Here is a 21452-nt window from a genome sequence, read left to right as displayed (position 1 = left end):
GTGTTACTGTTCACAACAAGGAGGTTTGCCTTAGCATACTGGATATTGCAAGCTCTCCCCTGAGCACAAACAGCCCCATGTAATCAAATGGGAAAGAAGCAAAACAGTCCCAGGAAAGACCATATTTGTAAATGCATCAAGCAACGTGACAGAAGCTGAGCAAAACACTTTGCCACAGAACCCAAACTGGCCAATATCAAGAACTACTAATAACTGGAAAACATATCATTTAGTAAACTAAGTAAGAATCACTTATGGGTTATACTGTTGAGACCAACACATTCAGGGCCAAGATGGCAAACAAGAATCATTTGCAACAGCAGTGGCTCCAGATTTCTTACCCTCTGTTGACAGAGACTTCTCATTTCCAATATGCAAAAATCGGAGACAAAACAGAAGGCACTGAAATGCCTTTGGCCAAGCTATAAAGATTGCCAAGTACCAGCTGTAGCCTGGTCTTTCTGTCCTTTAAACAAATGGCCACAGCTAATGCAGCAAGTCATCTTGGTATTCAGGGCTTTTTCTGTGACCAACTGGCGATGGGTCCCCTCTGGAATTGAAATGGTTCAAAAGAAACTGGTCCATGAAAGAAAGACTTGTATATAATCTCTAAGGAAAGATGTTTTGCTTGTCAGCTACTATAAATGTCACTTATTCAGACAATGTGTGTGATAACAGAGAGAGAACATCTTTCAAACCATCAGCTTTCTCCAGTAATGCCCAGGTTTCCTGTGTGATTTCAAATGTGTTGCAGTTCCTGTGCAGGGGTGTGATTTCACTTGTTTGATGGGATCACCGTGGATAAATTCTTGATTATTCTGGAATGCCCATGGCAGTCTCTGCTCTTCATCCTCACATTGCTTGGGAATTAAAATCCTGGGAAATGCCAGGATGGTTATAACAGAAATCTGTACACGTTACATACCATGCACATCAATGCCATGGCAAAAAGTGTGAACTCAGTGAGAGCAAGCTGCCCACAGAAACGTGATACTGTGCAGCCCATGGTGCCTCTGCAGACCAGGGCAAGCCATGCTGCTTCCAGTCACTCCCTATTTTCCATTTGCCATTTTCTGTCTTTTGGTAATTTCTCTATGACTTTTTAAAGAAGAATTAATCTCTCTGAACACCTTCCCTTGTTTTTACAAATGCAGATCTTCAGATTCAGTTTGAGCAAGCTCTGTGCAGAGACAGCTGATAAGTTCTGTATCGTTACTGTAATCTGAATCACTGTAGACTACTGATTTAATATTTTAATGTAGTCTTGTACACACCTACAATAAGCAAATGCATTTAGAAATAAAAATTGTTTCAAAGTGCCACCAACTGTTGTTTTTGCAAACTGCAGTTCAAAGAATGTATTTTTAAAATGCTTCTACCGAACGTTTTAACATTTCTGGTGTAGCACACAACTTAAAAGAACGAGTGCACATTACCCTTTTCCCAAGCTAGACAAGCAGTAGATCCCATTACAATATCTCCCAAATGGCTGGGTTTCAAAGGCAACATAATGCAGCATACCAGACACACCTTTTCTTTTATAAATTCTGTATTTCATATTATTTCATATTTTAATGACAAGTCAATTTTCAAAACTTTCAAGAAACCTCCAAAATTATCCAAGAGAACCAGGCACTTAGAAGTCTGCATTGCTTTTTAAATATGTCTGTTATTAGTGATGTGTGAGTTCCTAAACATTAGGTGTGTGCTAAGAGCAACATGCTCTAGTGGTCTGCTTTCATCTCCTCAAACTTCCACTCTTGTCAAAATTTGCTTTCCTAATTCCCTTGCCTCCTGAATTTTCATTTCTCCTTATTCAAGCTGGACTTCCAACAATTAGAAACTCTTTTATGATCTGCTGGCAGTAAGCAAAGAAGCAGGAGGATAAAGTTTACCAGAAAAGCAGAGTGGTACAAATCTCTTGGTGGGTAACAGGGTAAGTAATCACAAAAGTTTGTCATGAGACAGTTCTCCAGGAGGCTGAATGGTTACAGCTGCCAGTGAGCTGATCTCCATAAATAGCAGCTCTAAATCAATTCTGTTTGCTTGCTGTGATTATACAAAATGCATCAACTATTAAACAAATCAATGTGACCCCAAAGATTCCTTAGCTTAATATCTTATTATTTTGGGTCTATAGGATGATTAGACATTTAAATAATTTTCTGTGATAGCATCTGCATTATTTGAATATGCCAGATTGTGAACACAAACCTTTATATTTCTCCAGTGCTTTATTTGCCAGCAATGATGATAATAAAATTAATAGCATTCCCTTGCTTTTGCTGATACCATTTAGCTTTTTCCAGAGAGGACAAAGTAGGCATTTTGCTGGTTGGAAGTGGAATGTGTCATGCAAGGTTTGAGTTATTCAGCTATTGACTGGTGGAAGCATTCATTTCAGTGAATGGTAAGTTACTCCAATGTTCTCAGTCCAAATTGATCCAACAGAATGAGACCCCCTTGAAGTCTGAACTCCTCCACAATTTTTCTTTAAAAACTGCAGCTCTGAACCCCTGTAGATGTAGTGGGTAATTGGAGCTGATTGATTTCTGAATGTGCAGATGGAAGAACAGGCAGAGGAATGACGCAACGACATGAGAGGATGCAAAGTTCAAGAACACCCTAGGCATGTGCCAAGGAGACTTTTCCTGAAAGCAATAATGTGACTGAAAAAAGCCAATGAGGAAGGAAAAAAATCAAAGCCATAGCTGAAAGGTGAAAAAAGGAGATTGTAGCCCGGAGGAAAGTGTTGGTGAGATGGTTAGAGGAAGGAGTTTTCAGCAAAACAGTACATGCTTAAACAGGGGAAATGAAGGAGTGCAGAACTGTAGAAGTTCCTAACCACACAGAAAGAAATCGGCTCAATTTGCTTTTGTGAGAGAGAAGGATCACAAAGTAGCCCATATTGACAAAACAGTAGACATGTGAATCATGTCAGTTCCTTTTTCTTAATAATAGATTCAAAAGAAACAAATTAATTGTTTAATTAAGAAAAGCAATGATTTATGATATCTACAATTTTCCTTACATAAGGAATTCAGTTTTTTCAGATTACTTCAAAGGTTTGAAGTATTTTCTGACTGATTCAAATCATTAAAAATATCCAGGTTCTCAAAGCCATCACTGCCTTATTGTCACCATAGTAAGAAATGCCTTTATTTCCATTCACTGTTCCACAAGTAACTGTGTTATTATCAGCTACATAAATCTCAAGTGGGGTACACTATGACTTCCTACTTTTGGCTGGTCTTACAGGCATAGTTCTGTCTCTGATTGCCATTGCCATATGAAACTATTACCTTAAATAAAAATAAGGGTGGAATTTGCAACTTGCACTGCAAAAGCAATTGAGAACAGAATAACAGAAAGACAATTGCCAAACAGAACAAAATCTTGAGAATTTGCAGGGTAAAATATCAGGTTTCCATGGCCCACACTATTGAGGTTCAGCAGTTTTGTTTTCCTTTCTAGTTTACATCTAAGAAAACCTAATTATGATTCATTAAATGACACTTCTGGTACCAACTTAGGTGTCAACAAATAAAGCCTATATTTTTTTCCTTAATGAGGAGTAAATCTGAATTTTGTAGAACTGCAGCTAAAGGCTACTGCCCCTATTTAACATTGCTTTATAAGAAATATGTCTTTTTAATTTTCCTTGTTTCCTAATGCTTTGGCATCCTTTCCCCACTTCAAAATGAATACACCTCACCATTCATTTACACAGTGTTGAATAGCAGTGCTTCCTTTTGTAACAAGTCAGCATTAGTGCAGTGTGCAATGTGGGTTGAGTTTCATTTACATTGGATTCTTTATATCATTCTGACAAGAGAGACATTTTTATAGGGAAAATCTACTGTCTTCCACAAGTATTTAGTTGCAGGGGCAACCAGACTAAGGCAGCCTCCCTGGTTTTTGTTGCTGCAGCAGAGACTCTGACATGTGCAGCACCAAGTCCTGTGTCCTGCCCAGCACAGGCAGTGACAGCCCTCCCCAGGCTCTCTGCACACATTGCTGGCTGGATGTTGACCCCCAGATCCCTCTTATCAGAGAGATTGTGACTCTCTCATTCTCACTAATGAGGAGCCAGACAGGGTGAACAGGTCTGGGACTTCGCTGAGACTCCCACATCACAAAAATGCATTTTGCACCATACAGTCACATCACCCATCAGAGAGCTGGTTATCAGACAGAAGCTGAACTCAATTGTAACTTCAGGCTAATTTCCAAGCTTCCCAAAGCCTCGAATTTCTGACTTGTCCGCAACAAATGAAGCAATTCTTTACTTCATCATTTTGCTTATTCCAAACCCACTTCTGCTGAAGTGGCCAGGTATCCTTTAAACCCAATATAAATCTTATACTATAAACCTCTTAATTCAACTTTCCTCATGGCTATTTGAGAAGCAAATAAATATCTTTCTGCTTTTCAGAAAAATGCCTCTGCAATTAAACCTTTTATTAAACTCTTAGATATGTAAGAGCTGTACTGTCATATGAATACTCTATTAGCATGAAAAAAATAGGACAAAAGGCACAGAATATTCCTGCTAAATGAAAATTCTTAGGAGGATCATAGGTTCCATGAGGCTTGCCTAGCACAGTAGGAATCTTTATCCAATTGTATTGCATAATTAAGAGAACGACAATAATAGTAGCAGAATTGTAACACTTTGCTTTCATACATGCTAAGGCAAAACTTTGCTTTGATCAGTAATCTGACCAGATTTGTTTTATTCCATCAATTTTGCTTTCCAACACATTGTACCCTCCTGTAACTTGAATGGGTGAAAAGCTTGCTGTTTCCATTCATGCTGTCTGTTAATGTTTTCTGCTGGGCTCTTCCACGTTCCTGGCAATCCCCCATATTTCTTACTTCATTAGGCCAATCCCTATTTTCTCTAACTCCTGTGTTTTTACAGGAATTAATGCTGAAAGCCAAAGAGCACACTTCCAAAATCAGGTCATCCTTATTTTGTTAACACATGGTGGTGGCCAGTGGCATGACAAGAAGGCTCCAAATTGTGCTGGGGTTTTAATACATATGGTGATTCTCCCTGCTCCCATTTATATACAATACTTAAAAGGGCAAGTTTTCACTGCCTTGATAACCAAAGCTACCTTTCCAAATTCAGTCATCACTATTTATTAATCCCTCGTGGCTGTGTCCAGAAATCCTTCTGCATTAGTGCAAAGAAGCATAGAGATGCTGGCAGGAGTAGGATGCTCTGGAAGTCATCCAGCCTGACATCCTCTGGGGAGCACAGCAGTGCCAGCAGTGGGTCAGGTCAGCCTGTGGCTTTGCCAATGCAGCAAAGAGAGATGAGGTTTCCCTTTGAAATTGTCCCCTACCTTGCTTCCATGGATTAGTTTGTATAATGATAGAGCACATCTGCAATTTACTAGTGAGCAGCTAGGCTATATATCTGTATATTTTTAAATAAAATGTGCAGCTCTGATTTTATGTGAGTTCTTATACTAACCATCACAATTGTGAACAATAGATTTTTCCCTTCTTTTTTGTGACTGCCTTTCACATGTTTATATATATTTACATATTTTATCAGATACATAATTTTATTATATATCAATATATATAAGGATATATGTGCATACAATATATCCAATATCTATCTGTATCTGTCAGTCATCTTACACCAACTTCAAGTAACATAAGAGAAAAGCTTAGGAGAAGAGTGTAGGAAAACTAATGAGATAGGGAAGTCAAATATCAGAAAATAGAGGCATGAGAGCACAAAGACTTAAAGACAGCAAGTCTGTTTAACCAGTGGAAATAGGTTAAAAACAAACCTTTATTGCAGGTTGGTTGAAGGCTATACAGAACTAATATATAGGCAGAAGTCATTTGATACCAGGCACTCTCTAATTTAACAGACAGAAGCATGGAAAGATCAACTGTTGGATACCTAAACCATACAAGTTGATGCTAAAAAGACGATGGAAATTTTTACCAGATTTTTACCCCCATTTCACCAGTGGAATAGACTAAAAAGGGATCTGGAAGAATGAATTGGGATGGGTCAGAATATGTGACCTGCTGAAGACTTCTTGTTTCCCTGAGGACTTTTCTGCTTTTTGTCCTGCTGTCTCAGCTGGGCTGATAAAACATATTGCTTGCCTTCCTCCTCTATGACCTGATTCTTGCTCCAGCCACAAATTCTTGAGTCAGACTACTGCCTGGTAAAACTGTGTGACCTGTAGTTATTGGAAGAGATCCCTAACACTTGGGTCTTTAAAAATCTGTTACTTTTTTCTTCCTGCAATAGGTGGATGCTCAAATTCTTTAGCAAGTTACAAATATTCAGAAAATGCTACCCAGTATGTAAGTAGTGTGGGTGGAATTTAATTGTAAATGTACATAGTTACATTGCTTAAATGGCAGCGGGGTTTAGTCCTTATTTCGTCAAGATTTGGGTTTGATCCCTGAGATCATTTGCTGTTAGCTTTCTATATTTTCACATTTCTGGCTTTTGGAGTAACCCACACAAAACTTTTCCTACAGAGACACATCTATTTGCAAATCACCTCCAACTGAATTTTGTATAATTTAGTGAAGCTACCGCTTGTATGAGCTACTATTATCAAGATGCAAAGACTGAAGTTATCTAAAACTGTTTGATAAATATCCTCAAATTTCTCTGTTGCTTTTCTTCATCTGGCTGTGCCCACCAAGTGTTCTTAAAATTACAAAAAGTAAAACTGTGCCCTTTAGCTTCAAATATATTCAAACATAGAGACTTTGACAAAAGATTGTTAGAACCACTGCATCAAGTCCTCCTGTCTCAAGGTCATTAATTAAACATGCTTATGATTAGACATCCAAGTAACTAGTTTCTTCATTTCTCTGGCTTCTAGGAAATCTGATTGGCAATCAATTGGAAATTGCTAATACATGAGGGAATGTCAGAGGGGTTGAAAACAGTTAACAGGTAGAATCGATGGTCTTTTTCAGCCCAAATGATCCTTGATAAGCAGCAGTCTAAACCTTTTAAATGAAAGGAGAATTGAGTACAGAAAAGGGAGTGGGAAGACAGCAGAGGATTTTATGCTAAAGATCTCCAAAACAAATTTAACACACTTCCTGTCATTAAGGAAAGGAGGACATCTAAACTCGCTCTAATAATTTTCATGAAAGAAATCCAAGAAAGGGAGTGCACACAATGATCAGCTTCCAGGAATAGCTTTCTTCATACTGCTTCAGCCAGATAATATTAGACTGTCAACAACTGGCTGACCCATGTTTCATGGCTCCTCAGAGGATGATGTCTCAAAGGACTTTGTGTACTTACTGGCAGCCAAAATGTCAAAGACTGAACAATGCTACCAAAATGCTTTTCTTTTTAAAAGGGAACTAGTGAACTCTTGCAGGTCTCTCTCAGAACATGGAACTAAAAATTCTTTTTCTCAGGAATTTACAAAGTGTAAATGTAAATGTGAGATGTAGGAAGTGGGAGCACTGCTGAGGTTTTATCAGATTTATATTCAGAACCATGTAAAAGAGCAATCTACATTACTGGGTTTGTCACCACTGGTCCAAAGGTCATTGATAGGGCAGCACAGCAGAAGACAGCAGTAAATTAACTCCTAATATTACATACAGTACTAAGCCAGTAAGAAAGTCTGCTGAGGCAAGAAATGTACCCCAATAAAAGACATTTCCAACAATAAATGCCCATATTTGCTCTACAGTGAAAGGAGAGAGGAAGAGGCCTGGAAAGTCAGTAGAAGTCCTGTCTGCCTTGACCAGGTGCTTGAAGTTTTATATTAAGTGTATGCATGTTAGGCAGATTCACTTATGATGAAACCCCCAATTCTTTTAATCAGACTTTAAGTAAGATACTATCCTTTGGGGAGACTTTGGAGAACTTAATCTTTTAGGGCAGGTAAGAAGCAGATGGGAAAGGGTAATCATGTTCTTTACTTCTCAAAACCCCAGTCTTGAAGAACATAATTTCTAGTAGGTTTGGGTGTTTTCCCCCTTTCATCTCTATAGCTCAGAATTCAGAGCTGCAATAGAAGCAAACAACCAGGTGAACATTACATTTTAATAGCCTGCTCTTTTATTTTCGTTTATTTCTCACTACTTGAATAAGGTAAACAAGGGACACTTCTTATCTTTAAAATTTAACAGAACATATAGCAAAGCTGCTTTACTCAAACAGAAAATGAGGATCCTTCCTATTTTGCAGGTCCTGGTTGATCTTACTGTCCACTGTACTGATCATGTCAGTTTACATGGATCAGCCATTTGCTGCTGTATTTGGTTTGAATGGCAAGGCTTTGGTAGCAGGGGGGGCTTCTGTGAGAAGCCCTAAAAGCTTATCCTGTGTCCAGCACAGCCAGTGCCAGCCAGCTCCAAAGAGACCTGCTGCTGGCCAAGGCTGAGCCCATCAGAGATGGTGGGAGTGCCACTGGGATCATGTACTCAGGAAGGGAGAAAAACCCTGTGGATCTGCAACTGAAGCAGAAGAGCAGAGTGAGAGAATATGAAGCAACACCAGTGAGGGTGAAGGTGGAGGGGCGGAGGTGCTCCAGATGCCAGAGTAGAGGTTGCAACCCATGGAAGTCCACGCTGGAGCAAACATCCACCTGCAGCCCTGGAGGACCCCAGGCTGGAGCAGGTGGGAGAGCTGAAGGAGGCTGGGACCCCTGGATGACCCCATGGACCCACACTGGAGCAGGACTTGTGACCTTGTGAGGGACCCATGCTGGAGCAGGGCGTGCCTGACGGACTGCGCCCGCAGAAGGGATCCATGCTGGAACAGCGTGTCAAAAATTGCATCCCATAGAAGGGCTGACGCTGGAGAAGTTCACAGAGGACTGTCTCCCAGGGGAGGGACGCCACGCTGAGCGGGGGCAGGGTGTGAGTTCTCCCCTGAGGAGGAAGCAGCAGCAGAGGCAATGTGTGATGAACAGACCGCCAACCTCCCTCCCCATCCCCCTGACTGCCTGGGGGGAGGAGGCAGGGGAAGCAAAAGTGACGCTGAGCCCAGCAAGAAGCGAGAGGTGGTGGGGAGGCTTTTTAAATGTGGGTTTATTTTCTCATTACCCCACTCTGATTTGATTAGTAATAAATTAAACTAATTTCCTCAAGTTGAGTCTGTTTTGCTCATGACAGTAACTGCTTGAGTGATCTCTCCCTGCCCTTATCTCAACCCACAAGCCTTTCATTATATTTTTCTCTCCCCTGCCCAGCTTAGATCTTGACAGTGATTTCTGAACTGTACAGATTAAAAACAACACAAGAAAAGATATTAATAGCTACTATTGACAGAGAGTTTATTCCATGCCACTCAAAGTGTAGAATGAGGACCCTCAAAGCTTATTTCATAGAAGCAAATACAATGTCTCTGCTCGAAAGAACTGCGGTCTAAGATTAGCACGAGCAGAGGCACACAGGTGGGAAAACATCAGCAAACAAAACACTACCAGGAAGAGTAATAGGTAGCAGTCATAGTTTAATCAACAGCCTGACTCGTGTAAAGTGTGTTTTGTTGGCATCACAGCAAGGGAGGATTTTTATCCTTTATAATGAGGATGTCTGTGCCTGCTACAGGAAACTTGTCTCAAGCCTGGGAGGGCATGAAGATGTCTGACTGAAATTGAATAATACTGTGGGAGGGGCCAGCATCAGAGGCTAGTGGGAGGCAGTAATTAACCTGAATATGTGATGAGAAGTAGATTAACTACCAAAGGCTTTGAAAGTCATGTAAAGAAAATTGCTTGTTAGTGAGGTATTAATGGAGGAGTGAGATAAGCAAAAGGATGCACAAAGAAGGGATGAAGAGAGAAGAGGGTCATGGCCACAACAGCAGGCTATGAAATTGTGTGATAGCATTTAGTTAGGTATACTGCAACTTCCAAGATGAGAAAAATATAGCTGAAGCATTATAGAAACCAGGATGGCAGTTTTAGCAACTAAACCTTCCTAACTTTGAGCTGCTCTTAAGAAGGGGCCACTTGGACATGAGATAACTTCACCTGGATATCTTCTAGACTCATAGATGGGGGTTTATTGTTTTGGAGTGTAGAAATCCCCCAGGATTTAGGGCTCTGTTTTAAAAGTGACAGAGACTCTGGGTCTTGAGGGGACATGCAAGGTGTTCTCCCTCCTCCTTGCCAAGGACAGTAGTGGGAGCAGAGTGAGGGCACAAGTCAGGCTTCCACACAGATGTGTGCCAAGCTGCAGAGCAAGATATGGAGAAGCCAGTTTTGAAATGAGAGGGAGAAAATCCATCACTAGGATGAAAAGTCATGAACTTTAATGGGGATGTGGGGACAGATGTGGGCCAAGTCCAGAAATGTTTGAGAGTAATGAGAAAACCAAGAGTGAGCTTCAGATTGCTTTTTTGTTTGTTTGGTTGGTTGTTTTGCCTTGTTTTGTTTTAATAATAGATGCATATTTTTATAGCAGTTGGTAAGAAGCAGATTGCTTATATTTGGAAGCCTTGGTTTGCTCTTAAAGAGGTGAACTGTGCACCCAGGGTGTACCTTTGTAGAGCTCCTAGAGTGCAGAGATGGAACTATGGAGAGTAAGAACTCGGAAAGGACATAGTAGGATTTGCCTAAGGAAAGAAAGAGAAACCCATGAAGTTCACAACTGGAGTTTAAAAGCTACAAAATAAAATTATCTGACTCTGCTTCAACAAACACAGACATGAACATCTGGCAAATAAGTACACATCTCAACTTTTTAAAAATCCACTAATGTTTTAAAGGCTGCATCTAGAAGTCAAAGTATTTTTCAGATCACCTCAAAACTCTTTATGGGTATATTCTACCTGAGATCTGAATCCTTTAAGACTGACTTCTTCCTGTAATGAGAATTAACATATACCCTTATAAATATGATAAAGACCCCATCTATATTTTACAGTTAAGTATTCCCTTCCCCAATAAATAACCTTAAACACAAGACATAAAGACATGCACTTTCACAGCTTCTGTTAGGATGGTTAGTTAAACAATCTTTGGATAAGGAAAAGATTGGAAAATAAGAAATATGAAAATATTTACAACTGGGACAATGATGATCCAGGCTGCTGATCTGGCTTTGTAGTTCTACTTGGTCAGGTTGAGAAAAGCCAGATAAGATACATTCTACTTCCAAGCAGTGGGATGCATGGATACCTTGTGTTGGCAAGAAGCCTCCAGTGAAGAATTTTATTTACCTACCTCTTCTAGGCCTTTGTTTTCTTCCCTAAAGAGCTACCCACAGAGCACTGCTGGATGCTGATGGCCTTTGCTGACTCAATTATTTTTTAGTAAATTCACTCATGGATTTCACACTTTGCAACGTGGACCATCAGTTTCCTAACAGCCTCTCTCCAAGATCAGATTATATTGGATTTAATTGGTATACAGAAACTGTCCCTTGTGACCAGAATGAGATATTCTGCTGTGCTCTACCTTGCCATGTGCTGCTGAGAATAACTGTACATACCCTGAATCTCTCAAAGGGCCTCTTGACCTCCTAAAGCTCTGATATTTGGATGATGCTATGATCATTCACTGCTGCTCAGTCCTGCTACACTAATCTGCTGATGAAAGTGGACCTACAAGACCTTTGTGGCCTTCAAAACTGCTTCTGTTCCTGAATTTCAGCGGGTTCTGAGAGGCACCTCTCTCTAAGATTCTTGCTAAGCAGAACAGACAACTAAATTTTACAATTAAGTCTCATACTGCAAAAGAAACTGTCAACTAGTAAACATCCTAAAAGGACTCAAATTAATGGATGATGCATTTTATTAAATTAGCAGTGCAAATCTGCATGCCAGCAAAAGCTCCCAGCTTCTGATTACCTCCGGGAACAAAGACTGGAGCATGCTTATAAATAGTGGCAGTGGGCTTAGCATATGTTACCTTCTTTCCTAGATAAATATTAATTAGCCATGCAGAAGAAGCAGATCTCTAATAGGAAGGAATCTTTGTAGCTCCCCTTAAATCAACGCTGACATGATAATTTCACAAGGAAAAGATTTGGTTCTTAATTTTCAGCAGTTTTACTTCTTTGCAGTGATTCACTGCATTGCACAAGTTTTCATCAAGCTTTGTGCATTAGTAGCTTGTTGCTTTAAAATGTGTTCAGTCTATTTTTTTTAAAACACAAAATTCTGTGTTTTGCCTCTGAAAACTTGATATTTGGGACCCCTTTGAAATCAACTCTGGATCCTGAAAGGAGACCTTTAGAGATTCCATTTTCTAAATCAGACAGAAAGGGTGGAACATACTGAAGTGGGACAATGCTTTAAAACTGATATAGGTCCATATCTGAAAGAGAATTTATCTTCTGCCAGACTGAGCAAATGAGAAACTGAGACCTTTTTTCATCTGAATCCCCACAAAGCCTAAATGCATTGTACTTTCCCTTAATGCTGAACAGGTGCTAAAGGTTATGCCATTGACTTTTATTCCTAGACAGCTGTACCTTTATGTCATGCTGTCATGGCTATTTTCCACAGATCATTCCCCAATGGATATGCATGCATTTTATAGCAGGTTACAATCCACCCATATTATAGCAGGTAGGTTAAAATCCCTTCAGATACATAACTGGAGACAGCTTGAACTGGAGGGATGATCATTGAGCCAGATCCTCTGGCACCAAAATAGGCATTTGCACTGATTTTAGTGTGAATTAGAGGCTCCAGCAGCCTCAGACAGAAACCACAGCCCTTTTCACACAAGCAGCCAATTCTTCTGATTTGCACCAAAGCAGGAAGATTATGGCCAGTGTTCAGTGAGAGGAGAAGGAGCAGGATTGAAGTGGTTTCCTGTGGAGTATCTCTAGGAACATCATTAAAAATTAAATACCTTGTAGATGAATGAAGAACAGACACCAACCTCAACCCTACCTCCATGAACTGTGTGAGGATCATGGCAATGAATGGAGATGAGCTGCTAGAGACACTGCAAGGGAGGACTGGAGGGGCTGTTTTGAGCTGCCTACTCAGGGCAATTGAATGCTCTTTGGAGGGCATGAGTGCATTTTTCAGTAACTGTGCCTCACCAGTACGGGCTGAGAAACTCAGTGTGCATTTGTGCCTTCTGAGCCCATGTGCTTGTTTCTTTGCCTGGGTCCTCAGAGTAAAAATCAAAACTAGGCCCAGCTGTTCCTTATAATTAAATTTCAGTAACTCAAGCTGGGTGATTTTATTTTGACTAGTGACTTAAAAGTGATGGCATTTAAATGGCCTTAGCTGCATTTCAAAGTTAACATTGAGAAACTTCACACAGATATTAGTGTTATTTGCCCGTTGGCAAACTCAACAAAATACCACTGTGTTGATAGTGAAGGTTATCTTTGCTAACAGAAGGACTCTGAATTTCATTACTTAAAATATGAGTGTGAATCTCATCACAGTGCAGGAGGCTACAGATGCCATTACACACAACTTGCCAGCTGAGTCAAGAGCAGAGGTGAAGTTTGTATTGTGCACTGAGCCCCGTGTTCAAATATACCTAAAAGATGCAAAAGGCAAAACCCACACAACATTATCTGTGGCTAGGACAGATCTGACTGTACAATGAGGACTTTTCCTTTCTGTACCTAGGTTTGTTTCTATGTGTCTGTCTTCTCTCTCTAATTTATTTATAAGATATTTACGCCATACATGGGCAGTCTGTGAAGCAATAAACCAATAATAGGCTCAGTTTTCATTGCAGTTTCTATATTTGGGTATTTTAGTACATCAGAATCTGGATATAAGAAGTATTAACAGTCTTATGCCAGCAGAAAGAAATTAATTTTATGCCTGCCTCTGCACAGAAGCCAAAAGCTTCAGGAAATAAGATCTCTTCTCATAAGCATCTTTTCAGATGCAGTTAGGAGAGGAGAAAATAAACAATGAAATGCAAGCTTCTGGACAACAGCACAGCAGGGAGATATGATCTCTCATGTGATAATACATATGGCTCACAATACCTGTCTGACTGGCACTCCAGGACTCCACCTCTTACTGATCATCTAGGTAGAGTCTGGTGCTTTCATCAAGCCTTGGCCCTTGGGAGCCCAGTTGTGACAGAGGGCTATGTGCAGCCTGGCAGAGCAGAGAGCAAGAGCAGTCTTAAAACCTGAGCACCCCTGGTTGTGACACAAATCCTTGGAGCCAGCATGCACAGCCTGAAGAAAGCAGCAGCTCCAGTGCTTGGGTGGGGACATGTTTTCTGCATGCCCCTCCAGCAGTGACCATGTGCAGCACCATGACATGGACCACTGGACTGGAAGCTGGCTTTACTTTCTTCCTGCAGCTGTTCATAACCCAAGTCTGAAGCCTTAGAGAGAAGCATGGGGAATGCTTACTGAGCCTGCCCAGGTGGTCCCTGTAGGAATTCAGGTGAGCTGAGGTCACCACAGCTAGACCTGTCACATGCTGGGTCAACATTTTGCTGACCACTCACAGCAGTGCTACAGAAACAAACCAGAAACCAGCATGCACAATGGAAGAAAACAAATGAGGGATGGAAAAAAAAAAATCTTCTTGGCAAGACAAAGAGGGAAGCAATGAACAATGATTACTGATGAATAATGACCCAGAATTAATGGAGAAGGGCAACAGCAAATCTGTGCACAGAACACAAATATTTTAGAATGAGGATAAACAGTGACATTAGTAGTGTGGCCAGAACTCATTACCCATTCACATAATACTTGTCTACACTACACACCATGGCTGATGACAGTGGCTAGGGCCTAGAACATTGCCCTTGGAAGCTCTATAATTTTATCAGAAGAGCCTTTGCACAACCGGCAAACTGTTCCAAAACTGAATGAAGGGCTAGGTTTTCCTCTTGTTATTATTGGTGTTTTAAATTTAAATTCCTCTCAGATATGTAGCCCTGTTTGGGAAGAATGTTGAGTTACAGAGGCTTGAGGGCAGTTCCCAACTTAAGAACAACTAAATTAAGCCAGAAATGCTGAGCAGAAGTGAAAGCAATATCACACTGTATTAGAAGCCAGGATTATAAAATCTCTGCCTATCAAAGAGATCAGAAGAATGCAGACAGCTCTGTATTATTCTTTTTAATGCAGTAAAGTCTAGAGGTTCCAACCAACTACCAGGCACCAAAAGGAGGTGGTGCCTGCTTGAACACAAGGAGGCACCACAAAATAAAAACACGGAAACAGACCAAACCCTATCCCCATATTCTTTCAGGAAAACAGAAAGGCTTATTGAGGTTTTATCTTCCTGTCAGTTCAGTGAATGCTGGCAAACCTGGACTGCCATACTTTCTTTAATTCAAGACTATCTTCTCCCACCTCATTTCTTGAGAGGCTAACAAAAAACCTGGGACAGACTTTACAAAGTCTCAAGCACCACCACTGTTTTTCTTTTATCTCAGGGGACCTGTGGGTCTCAGCACATCTCAAGATCAGGGCCATTGCCCTGTGCCGAAGCAGGAAGGGGCTGTCCCTGCAGGGCTCGGACTTTCCCACGCTGCTGTACAGCCCTGGCTCTTCTTCAGTTCAATGCTGCTCTTCCTAGAGTTTCCTAAACCTTCTGGGCTACAATGGATCCTCTCCAGCCTCCTCGTGTGGTACTTCCCTGAGCTGCGCCCTCTCAGGTGAGCCAGTCCCTCCTGCTCAAGGGTGTCCAACAGGGCGCAGTGGTTTCTCATCGCGTCCATGAGCTCGATGTCCCAGGCACAACACAGCAGTGCCTGTCCCTGTGTGGGGCTGGCATAGCCCAGAAAGGACGGGGCCACAGGGAAACTGTTTGTTTTTCCATCACAGAGGGAAACAGCCAGGAGGAGATGCCCAAGAGGGAAGTGCTGGGAGTTACAGGGAACTTAGGCACGTAGCAGCACGTGGAGATGCGTGCAAACATGCTTGCAGACTGAAAACGACTGCCTCCTCTTAACTGAATTTGTCGTGGTGTCTTCGGGAGATTTAATCAGGCTGGAGCATAGACATTTCACCGAGCTTGGAATTATCCTGATCCAGCAAAAAGCAAGCTTTCACTCCCTTTGTGTGCAAAACTTTCCTGCGGCTGCTGAGAACAAAAGCTGGCAGGAGCTGCGGGACCTGGACAAACGCGTGCTCCCGCTGCCCGTCCCCGCCTGCCGAGCGCTGGAGGAGCCTGCGGAGCACATCAAGGCTGCTCAACCGCGGGCGTGCCCCTCCAAGCACACCGGGAAAATAACGGGGAAAATATAAAAGGAAGCGAAAAAATGGGTAAGAAAGCATGAGCTCGGAAGACAAGGGATTACTAGAAGTGTAAACAGGAGATGTGATCCGGTGGGCCGCGCACCTCGACTGCAGCGGGGCTCGCCCGGCGGTCGGGGCGGGCGGTGCCGAGATGCGTGCCCGCTCCAGCTGCGCCCCTGTCCCGCCCCGGCTGCGCCCCTGTCCCGCTCCGTCCCGCACCGTCCCGGCCCTCCCCGCACGCCCAGCTCCGGCGCCGAGCGGCACTTGTACCGCCGCCGAGGGACGTGGCAGCGGGCAGTACCCCCGGCCCGCCGGGCTCCCTGGGGAGCCTGGCATCGCCCAGCCTCACGGCGCAGCGGGCACGGTGCTAGATAGGATGGGAACAACGGCAGGACCAAGGAACACCTGCATCCGCCCGTGCCGCGGCATCCCTCGTCGGGCTGGAGAGGGAGGGGCCGCTCCCCGCCTGGGCGGGGGCCGAGCTCGGGCTCCTCCCGACGCCCGCAGGGGCAGGGGCGGGGGGCCGGCGGCGGGGCGGTGCGCGGGGCCGGAGCGGCCGAACCCCCCCGTCGGGCTGTGGGTGCGGGAGGGAGGGCCGAGGAGGCGGCGGCGGCTCCTCCTCCGCGGGCAGGCGGGCGGGCAGCCCGCCCGAGAGCGGCACCGGTTGCTCGGTGCCGGCGGAGCCGCGCCGCCCGCTATATAAGGGGCGGCGGCTGCTCGGCGCTCACTCGCACCGGCCCCTGCCCGCGGCTGCCGGTGCTGGGCGGAGGCCGGGCATCGACAGCATGGCCCGCGGCGGGGCGCAATGGGAGGTGGTCTCCCCCCCTGCCTCCCGCGGACCCTCCTCTTCCTCCTCCTGCTCCACCCGCGGCGGCGGCTGCAAACTTGCAGCGGCGGGCTGCGTGTGAAGGCACGGCCCGGCGGGGCGGCTCCGCTGCCCCCGCAGCCCCCGCCGTCGCGCCCGCAGCCCGGGGGGCGAGGCCGCCGCCCGCGGGCATGCGGCGCTGCCGCCGCGCCCGTCGAGACTCGGCGCGGAGCCGCGGGCGGCGGGGCTGCGCTTAGGGGCGGCCGGGGCGGGAGCCCCATGCCCGGGGCTCGCCGCGCTCCGCGGGCAGGCGGCGGGGCGATGAGCTGCCGGGGCGAGCGGGCGCGCCCGGTCCGCGGTTTGCCCCGCTCCCTCGCCCGCGGGGAGTGAGGCTCGGCGGAGCCCGCTCGCAGCGCCCGGAAGGGCGGGCAGGCGGGCGGGAGGTGGTGCCGGCGCGGCGATGCTGCAGCCCTCCCCCGGCGCCGACGGGGTCCTGCCGGGTAGCGGCCCCGCCGTGCCGCTCCAGCCCCGCCGTCTGCGGGGGCGGCGGCCGGGAGGGATGGAGCCGGCCGGCCCCTGCCGGGCGCAGTTGGGCTCCGCCAACGACTCTTACCGAAACTGTAGCGCCGAGGAAGTGATTTACCAAGATGCCACCCCCCTCTCCGTGAAGATCGTGCTCGCCGTCGTCCTGGCGCTGGTCACCCTGGCCACGGTGCTTTCCAACGCCTTTGTCATCGCCACGGTCTACCAGACGAGGAAACTCCACACGCCGGCCAACTACCTGATCGCCTCGTTGGCCGTCACCGACCTCCTCGTCTCCATCCTCGTCATGCCCATCAGCACCATGTACACTGTGACCGGCAAGTGGACGCTGGGTCAGATCGTCTGCGATATCTGGCTGTCCTCGGACATCACCTGTTGCACGGCGTCCATCCTGCACCTCTGTGTCATCGCCCTGGACCGCTACTGGGCGATCACCGACGCCGTCGAGTACTCCACGAAACGGACTCCCAAGCGGGCAGCGGGCATGATCGCGCTGGTATGGATCTTCTCCATCTGCATCTCCATGCCCCCTTTGTTTTGGCGGCAGGCGAAGGCCGAGGAAGTATCTCACTGTGTGGTGAACACGGACCACGTCCTGTACACCGTGTACTCCACAGTAGGAGCCTTCTACTTCCCCACTCTGCTGCTGATAGCCCTCTACGGGAGGATCTACGTGGAAGCCAGGTCGCGGATTTTGAAGCAGACGCCAAAGAAAGCAGGTAAAAGACTAACGCGGGCACAGTTAATTACAGACTCCCCGGGGTCGACCTCCTCCGTCACGTCCATAAACTCCAAGGCTCCCGAGGGATCCAGCGAAACGGGCTCCCCCGTGTACATGAACCAGGTGAAGGTGAAGGTCTCGGACGCCCTGCTGGAGAAAAAGAAGCTGACGGCCGCTAGAGAGCGGAAAGCTACAAAGACTTTAGGGATTATTTTAGGAGCCTTCATCGTGTGTTGGCTGCCCTTTTTCATCATCAGCTTGGTGATGCCTATTTGCAAGGACGCTTGCTGGTTCCACATGGCCATCTTTGACTTTTTCAATTGGCTTGGATATCTCAACTCCCTCATCAACCCCGTCATCTATACTATGTCTAACGAAGACTTCAAACAAGCTTTCCACAAACTCATACGTTTCCGATGCACAGGCTGAAATGTTGAATGCGATGTGTTCCCCGCGGCAGCCCCCATGCACGCCCGCGCCCGGCGCCACAGGTAGGTCCGCGCACCCCGCCCTGCCCGGAGCGCTGGGGGGAGGCGGGGGCTGCGAACGGCCCGGGGGGGGTGCGGCCCCGCCAAGAGCTGCGTTCAGACCCTCGGAGTGCGCCGGGGATGCTGCGCGCTCCTGACATTTCGCAATCTGTGTTTGCGCGCCTCGAGTGTGCCCCCCTCTCCCCCCGCAGCCAGCTCGCAGGGAGTGACTCACGGCAATCTGCTTTTAATTCCACCTATTAAAGCAATCTGCCGCCATTTCGCATGCTAATGCCCGCGTTTCGGCCAATTAGTGCTAAACGGCGCTGGCTTCCCCAGCCCGCAGCCGCGCCCCGGGAGCCGGGTCCCGCCCCGGAGCCGCTCCCGGCCCGCCGGCCGCGCAGCCCCCGCAGGGACTCCGTGCACCCCGCAGACAGCGCTTTTGTTGGCGTGTTTGGGTTTTTTGGGGTTGTTTTTGGTGAGGAAGGGAGGTAGGATAGGCCCCAGGTGAAGGCTGCTGGCAAAGTCCAGCCTTACTTCGTTCCCTCCTGCGGGAGCGGAGCCGGCTGCGAGCAGCGTGCCGATGGAAAGCTGCTCCCCGGGCAATGTGGGAGGCTCCACACCTCGGTGTGTCCCTTCACACGCGGAAGGGCTTTGCCTTTCCGCGCCTCCTGACAGCAGCGGCTCATCGCCAAACTCAGCGCCACGTTCCGCAGAATGCATACATGCCTTTGTTGTGATACTTTAATAATTCTGCCAATCTTTTGCTTTTTGTCTGCAGAATCAAGTTGCTATTGTAAAGACCCACTGCTTGAAACTTCCCCAAGCCCAGTTGCCAGACTCATGATGCTGCAAAAACGTCAATACATTCTGCCACCAAACTGCTCAGCTCTGCGTTTCAGTGTAATGACTCTGGCAGAGATGCTGTTCCAATAGGCACGCAGATCAGTTGCAAAAAAATAATAAAAAAAAAAGAGGGCAGCCTCGAATCAAGGTCTATAATTCATCTGGAATGAAGAAAAAAAGTTTGAGAGTAAAATCCATTTATTTTGCAGGCTTAACTTCCTAATTTGTTCTCCGGCCAGTTGTAAGGGTGTGCACAAGAGCACAGTTGTCTCTGTCTGTGTTGGTAGCATAGTTGTACTTCTGCACACCTGTAATTTCTTTCTTTCAGTGGAAAGAGTTGCTCTCTTCACCCATGAGGCCAAGAGGAGAAAAACTCACGTTTGAAATTGGAGCATCGCAGTAAATTCTGTAAATGACTCCTTCAGCTGAACATGTGTGAGAAGTGACAGTGTGCAAAAGTTTTATATTTGTATTTCAGAAATAGTAAATGCAAATGCTCTAGAAACAAGAGTTGTAGACCTGTTCAACTGCACTGCATATCTGTAGTCTGTCCTCATAGTTGCCTTTAGAAAGGAAATACTTCTTGCTTTTACTCCATAAGAGCAGAAATCAAGAAGTCAAATGACCTTTTCCATAAACCAGCTGGGAATAGAAGTAGCAGTTTGATGCTGTAACCATGTTTTCCATTGTGTGTCGGTTGCACACCCTTACCGCATGAACCACTGCGAAATTTAGAATTCTCTGAGTACTTAACATTATTTAGTGTATTTTGTAAAGAAGTGAAGCAGTTTGCTCTTTCAGAAGAGCCATTTCACCTGCAAAATAAATACCATGAATCATGAATTAACTGATGTTAGTGAAATTTCTTGCCTCCCTACTTCCCCCATGTTTTTTAGGTTTTTTTTTTTTTTTTTTTTTTTTTTTTTTTTTTTTTTTTTTTTTTTTTCTCTCCTGATTGGACCTTAAGACAGGTCTGTGCATATTCAGCAGAGTTTCAGGATATGGTCCACCTGCTGTGGTAGAACTGCATTGATTGTTCCTCTTATGTGTAAATGAAAATGAGTATAAACAATAAAACGCTTGACCGTGTTCTCAAGAGTGGTAGCAGTTGTGTGACTGAAAGGAGTATTTATTGGTTTGCCCTCTTTCTTAGTGCTGACTTTTTAGGTAACACTGATTTGATGAGTCACTCAAGAAAGCAATTGATGAAGGTTGAAATTACAAGCTTCAATCGGTTGTCAGTTTTTTAAAGGCAGCTTTACTTTCATTGTAGCTAGTTCTGTTAGGCATAATTATTACTATTTTCAAGTAATGTCAGAAAAAATGTTTGTTTTTTTCACAAATATTTTTCCTACTCCTTTAAAAGCAAACAAAACTTACTTTAGCATCTGGTGGATACTGTAATCAATGTTCATTTACAGCTGTGTGTATGTATTCTAAATGGGAGCTGTTAAAAGACTGGAAGAAATCTTACATGACTTACCTACCTGCTATTCTTCAGAGAGTTATTCAAGTAATAAGGACTTACTTAACTGGATAGTAAAGAAAGTGCATGACCCTTTGTGCTTCTACTGGTCATGGGCAGGAGGAAGTCTGTAAGAAACAGTGGAAAATGAACATTTTCAGTAATTTGAAGAAATCCAAAAAATTGCCTTGAAATTGCATACCTCTTAAAAAGAGAACTACTATACTATGGTTCTAGAAAGTAGTCTCTTAAATTATTAAAGCAAATGGGGTAAGAGGAGTTTTCTAAAATGTTATCTTATTTGTTTGAAATGCCTATAATAATTTGAAATTTATGGGGGTTTTTGCATATATGGTGTGAAGAAAAGCAAGGAAGATGACATAAAACAATGCTTAACCAATGCTCATTTGTCATTTTTTGATCATGTAGAATGGA

The 21452-nt window shown here is 44.9% G+C and overlaps 2 protein-coding genes across 2 annotated transcripts in view; one reads left to right on the top strand and one right to left on the bottom strand.

The window, feature by feature from the left end:
• Positions 1-15650, bottom strand: part of MEI4 (meiotic double-stranded break formation protein 4) — a 143984-nt gene extending 128334 nt beyond the window's left edge. The window contains exons 1-3 of the mRNA XM_056486948.1: positions 15470-15650; positions 10515-10588; positions 8753-8898 (exon numbers count right to left, since the gene is read on the bottom strand). Of these exons, the coding sequence (XP_056342923.1) occupies positions 8753-8898; positions 10515-10588; positions 15470-15650 (401 nt within the window). The remainder of the gene's footprint in view (positions 1-8752; positions 8899-10514; positions 10589-15469) is intronic.
• A 1684-nt stretch (positions 15651-17334) lies between these two features.
• On the top strand, positions 17335-21376 carry HTR1B (5-hydroxytryptamine receptor 1B). Its single transcript, XM_056486911.1, has 2 exons — positions 17335-18730; positions 19488-21376. Exon 1 carries the CDS (start codon positions 17436-17438, stop codon positions 18666-18668), a length of 1233 nt encoding a protein of 410 aa, XP_056342886.1. The 5' UTR covers positions 17335-17435; the 3' UTR covers positions 18669-18730; positions 19488-21376.
• The last annotated feature ends 76 nt before the right edge of the window (positions 21377-21452 follow it).

The sequence above is a fragment of the Oenanthe melanoleuca genome, chromosome 3 (assembly GCF_029582105.1).
Source record: "Oenanthe melanoleuca isolate GR-GAL-2019-014 chromosome 3, OMel1.0, whole genome shotgun sequence".
Taxonomy (NCBI): domain Eukaryota; kingdom Metazoa; phylum Chordata; class Aves; order Passeriformes; family Muscicapidae; genus Oenanthe; species Oenanthe melanoleuca.
The sequence above is the reverse complement of the archived record's forward strand: the minus strand, read 5'-3'. Positions and strand labels throughout refer to the sequence as shown.

Bases quoted from the DNA above. Each gene is read 5' to 3' on its own strand.
- HTR1B (XM_056486911.1), top strand. From the start codon at position 17,436: ATGCTGCAGCCCTCCCCCGGCGCCGACGGGGTCCTGCCGGGTAGCGGC.